Here is a 6,392-nt window from a genome sequence, read left to right on the forward strand (position 1 = left end):
TACATGACAGGGAGGAATGTGCAGCTGTGCGCCTTGAAATAGGCAGATACTTCAGTGGCACTGGTTTGTTTGGTACCTTCCATGCAATGGAAGATAGAGATAGATTTGCTTCTCTCACACGGTGGGAAACATATGGCGGCCAGGGACTTTTGCCAAAATTGGCAAAAAAAGTTTTATCACAGGTTGTAAATACTTTTTCTGCAGAGAGGTGTTGGAGCACCCACAACTTCATACATAATGTGAAAAGAAATAAACTCAATGAAAATCGGGCAGAAAGCTTGGTTAATGTGCACTACAACTTGAGGTTGTTGAGTCATTACTGTGATCGGGCTTATGAGGATCCCACATATAAAATTTGGGACAACCACCCAGAGGATGACAATTTGGAGGATGGCACTATACATCTTGAAGAACTGGAAGAGGAACTTATAAGGGATGAAGATGAAGCAGTTGCAGTAGCCATGCCACCTCCACCATCCAGTAGCAGGCTCGAGTTTCGAGTCTTGTTCCTTTGTTGTCGCCACCTCCATCTACACCCTCACGTGGAGGGCATGTGCTTTCTAGTTTTGGTCGTCGGTTTGTGTGGGAGACTCTTAGAAGACCACCATGACTTGCTCATACAGGAGACTCTCATGGCAAGGGCCACATGTAGATTTACAGTTTACTTGTCTTTTCTAGTTTCTATTAGTTTTCATAACTGTTGAGTCTTGAGTCCTTGACTCTTGACTCTTTCATATCATAATGATATTTTTTGTAAACAATATATGACTGTGACAATGAAAGTTTGAAGTTTGAAGTTGGCAATTATAACTCATTGGTAATGATTGTGAATTATGAATATGATGCTTCGTGAAAGACTAAAGTTGTTTCATTTCATTTCGTTATTCATAATTCATTTTATAACATTTCATTTCATGTTTACAGTTATAACTTAGAAATATCTAAGATATTATTTCTTGTAATGGTTAAACTTAGCTTACAAGTACAACTTTGGTGATCAATGATGATAAATGTTATATATTGAATTTTCAATTTTGAAAGCTTGAAGTTGAAACTTTAAGATTGAATTTGATGAATCATGATTCACGAGACTCAATATGTTGCAGTTGTAATATGTATGTTACTAACTTGGGGACATGGTTGATGAAGATTATAACTTCTAGATGATTGATGTGATATGGTTCAATGATCAATCTATGTTTTTTTTTTATGTTTTTTTATATCTAATTCATCATTCTACATGTTTTTGTTGACATATATGTATCAAAAATTAAAAAATATAAAATATATATATATTTTTAAAAAATCGCTCCGGGATTCGCTCCCAAACCGGGAGCTTCTGAAAATGTCGCTTCTGCTCCCGTTTTCACTTCCGCTCCCCGCTTTTGCTCCCGCTCCCAAGTAACACTGTGAGGGAAACTAGGGGTTGTTTCCCTCCAAAAACAGCCCCTCTAAGCCTTTAAAATGATGTCTCTGGGAGTTTTTGTGAGCTTCATTGTGAGCTTGTAGAGTGTTGAGTTTTTGCTGTAGTGGAACAACAGTGAGTTTGGGCTGAGTAGTAGCCACCATACCTCCAAAAGCCAAGGATACTACATGGGCTCATTGTGATATGATTGATGGCAAAATGATCTGCAAATATTGCCAAAAATCTATTGAAGGAGGGGGTATTTACAGGTTCAAACAACACTTGGCTGGGATAGGAGGCCATGTAAAGCCATGTAGAGCACCGAATGAAGTAATAGGGTACGTTAGGGTAGAATACCTTCATAAGTTTGTGACTCAAGTCACTCAACCAACTGAGAAGTTTGTGACTGAAGTAGTTGAAAATTTTTAGAGTCGAGACTCAACTAATTGAGTTTGATGATTTGATCATGGTGAGAAGTGATCATGCTGATCACTGATACGTAGACTTGCAGTAGGCCAGTGGTCCCATAGCTTGTAGCATTGTTTTTGGACTCTAGAGGCCATTTAGAGCCTCATTGATTATGTATTTTGTTGCTGATATGTATTGCACTCAGTGCCATTTTGATATATTCACCTTTACATGGTATATAGATGAAAAACTTTGCATATTTTGTCTCTATTGGTTTTAAATCTTAAAAACAGTTTTTTTCATTAAAAATTAATTATTTCATGTATTTTTTAAAGACTGGTTCATTGAGATCTGACCAGTCCTGGTTTATTAGGTTGACCGGTCCGGTCACCGGTTCTGGTTTTGAATACTATGGATACAATCAAATCATGGTTAGAGAGGAAGATTGACACAAAACGAGTTTCACCACTCCATGGGGAACCTATCAGTATCTTATATTGTTTGGGGTGATGATTGCAAGCTTTACATTCCCGAGATCCACAGACTTTGCATTTAGAGACTTGAGTGGGACTTAGGATACGTCTCCTGGACAGAGCATATGAGGGTAATGTAGGACAGATCCCTTGATGTATCCAACTGTTGGTGCATGGGCTATGGCATATTCTGCTCATTCAATTCAAGAAATTCAAAATAACAAATCAGAAAAATATTTAAGTTGTCTCCATTTTTTTTTGGTAGTTTTAACTTTTTTCATGCAGATAAAATTCGTCTTCTGATTATGAATATGAACAATAAATGTGCATTCAAATATTTAAAAAAAAAGCAGGTTGTAAGTGCAGCCACCATGGGCAGGAGCAAAATAAAAAATGGTCTGGTTAGAAACCAAAATTTCCCTCGAAACTAAACTCAGCACCTTGGGCATAACATAGTAGTACAAGAAGTCCATAAAAAGCCAACATCAACCAGCTCTTGGCTCAGTCGAAGCTCTAAATTGAGCTTAGCAGATGATTTTATCCCAGATTTTTTGTATGTCTATAGATTTTGAAATCGTAATGTGATGAATCCTCGATTTCTAGCATTTCGAGAATTCGTTGCATATGTAGATCTGTTATTAATGTCGTGTAGGATCTCATATCTGATGTCTAGATTTAGGGAGTTGGATCTCTCATTGCACTGAAAATAAAGGCATTCTTTTAAAAACATCTGCTGACAGTTGATACCTGACATCAATTATTTTGACAATCACTGGTTTGCTAATTAGTGTAAGATCTGACATGCATTCTGCCAACTGTGAAAGTATAGCTCCATTCAATGCAAAAAATTTCACCATATTTGATCATCTGTTTGAAGAATTAATGTCGAAGGGGACTTCATTTGCCTGATGTATTGCAGGAACTCACGCTCCAGTGCTGTTCGCAGGCCAGATAGATTTAGTCTCGGATCAGAAAATCTTTTGAATTCTATATCTGCTGATTTAAATGGCATGTCTATGTCAAACAAACCTAGTCTTTTGCCAGGTATGTTAAAAAACCATTTATTCTATTATTGGTGAATGATATATTGGAGAAACCCTTGAGCGTGAATAATTTTATCTGATTTTGTGTTAAGCTGTGTCTACTGGTTTGCTATCTGATAAGTAATGTGTTTTAAGTTTTAGCAGGCATGAATGTTTCAGCTGGCTTTAAGAGAAGGTCTTCTGCTCCTGTTATTGATGCTACAGAAATGGAATCTGTTAATTGCATCTCTCAAAGGCTTGCAAAAATGCCAAGTCCTTTGTTTCCAAAACGTCTACGTTCAGTTTATTGCTCAGCTGACAACTTACACACAACAAGAGGAGTGTCAATGGAGACTGACAATAGGAGCTGTGAACCTCAACAACTGCCATCTCAATCAAGTGTAGTTTCACTGCCAATGCTATGTGATTGTGCACAAGGTGTATTTGGCAGTTCCTTTTCTAAGAATACCGATGAGATGCAATATACTCCATGCTTTTCAGCACCCTTTTTGCCAAGATCGGAACACTTACAGCCACACACATCTAGAATCAGGGCTGCAACTTGCAGCATACATCCTTTTGCATCTAAATCTTGATTCCTCCTTCGTTGCTAGTACTGTTATTTCACCTTTAAAAAGTATAATTGAGTAAATAGCTTTCTGTAGGTGTGTATATTGTATGATCTATGAACGTTTCTATGCAGGAATTGGCTTAATGGTAATATTCTTTTCATTCGTGTAATAAAATATCTTATTGGTTTATCATATCTGGCTTTCGACAATGGTGCCTTCTGTGAAATCTAAGTCTGGTAGTCTTAAGAACATGAACAATTGCAATTTTTTTAGTAATGATTACTTTCTGTATGAAATTGGCACAATCACTAATGTTTGCTTGGCTTCTGATTTAGCAAGCGATTAGTTTTGTAGAGAAAGGAGCATGGTACTGCAGCTAGGATCCTGCGCAAGATAGATTCTAATTCTAATTTGTTAGTTAGATACATGTTCAGAGGTATTTTTCATTTACTAAGGGAAACAAAGGCAAAGACAATTTGTTCAATAACAATGTCAGTTATTTTATTTTATTTCAATAGTTTAACGCCTGCTTAAGGACTATCTCAGGCATGCCAAGTAAAATTATCCCTTCTTCTAGACCACAAGTCCATCTGTATTTTAAATTTTTGTGTTTTGCTTTTTTTTTTTGGTTCTTCCTGTGGAAAAAATATTGTAATTTAATCCAATAAACGAAATTACATTTTGCAAATGTGATACAGCATTCATATAACTTCATTGGAGGAGGAAACCCCAGCTTAAAGCATAAACAGCACACACTAAATCTGTCCAGGTCTGACCAAAAAAGACATATCAAGTTCCTTACACAGATTCCAAAAAGTTTACTATAAAAGGTACATTATGAAAAAGCTTTGAAGAGAAAATTAGTACCAACAGCAGTAAACCATATAGAACCAGAATCAAAACAAAGCAGGGTAGACAAATCACAAGATTGTCCACTCATCTTCCTGGAGGATGCATTGCCCATGATTAAATGCAAACCCTACTTGGCTGAATCATCTGCAACCATGTTCTTTTCTCTATATACATGATGAAAAGTAATGCTGTTAAAAACAGGAATAATGCCCTTGATTTCACCAAATATTGGCTGTAGAATGAAATTACTTAAAAGCACATTCCCCTTAGTCCATTTGATCACAAGCAGTGAATCCCTGTAGATTTGAAGATTTGTAACACCCATTTCAGCTGTTAGAGTAGGGACCAACTTTAAAGTCATCAATTCCTCCAGATCCACAGAATTGTGGGTCTCTTTGAGAGGCCCCATCAAAATAGCCTGAAGCATTAGAAGAGTCAATACTTTCCACAGCTATTTGTCGAGCAGGCTTATTCAACTGAGGGGAACTATTTAGAATACTTATCCCTTGTGATGCACACTGCAGAAGGGGTATAAACTTACCATAAAAAGACTAGCGTTTTTTGCTCGCCAAACACCCCATCCTAAAATCTGAGGCAGAGCTTTGTAACTCATATTCAGATTTTCGTACCAGTTTTTGCCACAAGTTCATCTGTTATAATGGACTATATAAATTTTCCTGTTGTTGGCTACATCCATCCATGAAATTATTGTCGAAGTGAATCCAAGCATATAGTCAGATAAACTGCCATGCTGAGTATTTTTTGATTATTTGCACTGTTTATGAGTTAACAGTGTACTCGGTAAACTTTCATCCTGACTTCTAAAGTCATAGGAAGTTTGGGTTATTGATTTTTTTCCACCTTAGATTTATTGGTTGTCAACTTTCTAATTGGAGTGAATAAATTATAACTTTTGTCTTCTATTGATTTGCACTGTTTATGAGTTAACAGTGTACTCGGTAAACTTTCATCCTGACTTCTAAAGTCATAGGAAGTTTGGGTTATTGATTTTTTTCCACCTTAGATTTATTGGTTGTCAACTTTCTAATTGGAGTGAATAAATTATAACTTTTGTCTTCTATTGATTCTTCTGAAAATTTCTAATTTTCACGTTAGTACCAGCGGGGATTATTGTGATCCTTGATTTTGGAGAATGTACTCGCTCAATTCCAAAATTTAGGTAAGGTGCAAGGTTAATGGACCCATGTGGGTATGCATTCCAGCCCTAGATGTCAGCAAAAATTGTTTTACACCACCAACTGAAAGCGTGATATTAATCTGAAATTTTAAGCTACCTCGATCAACAGAGAGTGTGTTATTAATCTGAAATTTTAAGCTACCTTGATCAACAGAGAGCGTGATATTAATCTGAAATTTTAAGCTACCTCGATCAACAGAGAGCGTGATATTAATCTGAAATTTTAAGCTACCTCGATCAACAGAGAGCGTGTTTTAGAGTGTTGTATTCTTATATTTCAAAGCTAGATCTTGAAAGCTTCAGATATCACCCTCGTTTTAGAATGTTTCTTATTGTATGAAATCTCTGAGATGTGGAATTCTTCTTGGTTCATTTAGCTGGAATACTTAAAACCTCTTAATAAAATGTTAATGAAAAATTCAAGTACATATCTGTTAGAAATCAGAAAGGTAGAAGATTTTC

The 6,392-nt window shown here is 36.3% G+C and overlaps 1 protein-coding gene across 1 annotated transcript in view; it reads left to right on the forward strand.

The window, feature by feature from the left end:
• Positions 1-4,072, forward strand: part of AAR3 (defective in cullin neddylation protein (DUF298)) — a 135,168-nt gene extending 131,096 nt beyond the window's left edge. Inside the window, 2 exon segments of the mRNA XM_089416135.1 lie at positions 3,206-3,330; positions 3,474-4,072. Coding sequence (XP_089272261.1) covers positions 3,206-3,330; positions 3,474-3,904 — 556 coding nt within the window. The 3' untranslated portion in view covers positions 3,905-4,072.
• The last annotated feature ends 2,320 nt before the right edge of the window (positions 4,073-6,392 follow it).

Source organism: Pinus tabuliformis, chromosome 3_2 (genome assembly GCF_031772625.1).
Source record: "Pinus tabuliformis cultivar Carrire ecotype Pingquan chromosome 3_2, CPIR1, whole genome shotgun sequence".
Taxonomy (NCBI): domain Eukaryota; kingdom Viridiplantae; phylum Streptophyta; class Pinopsida; order Pinales; family Pinaceae; genus Pinus; species Pinus tabuliformis.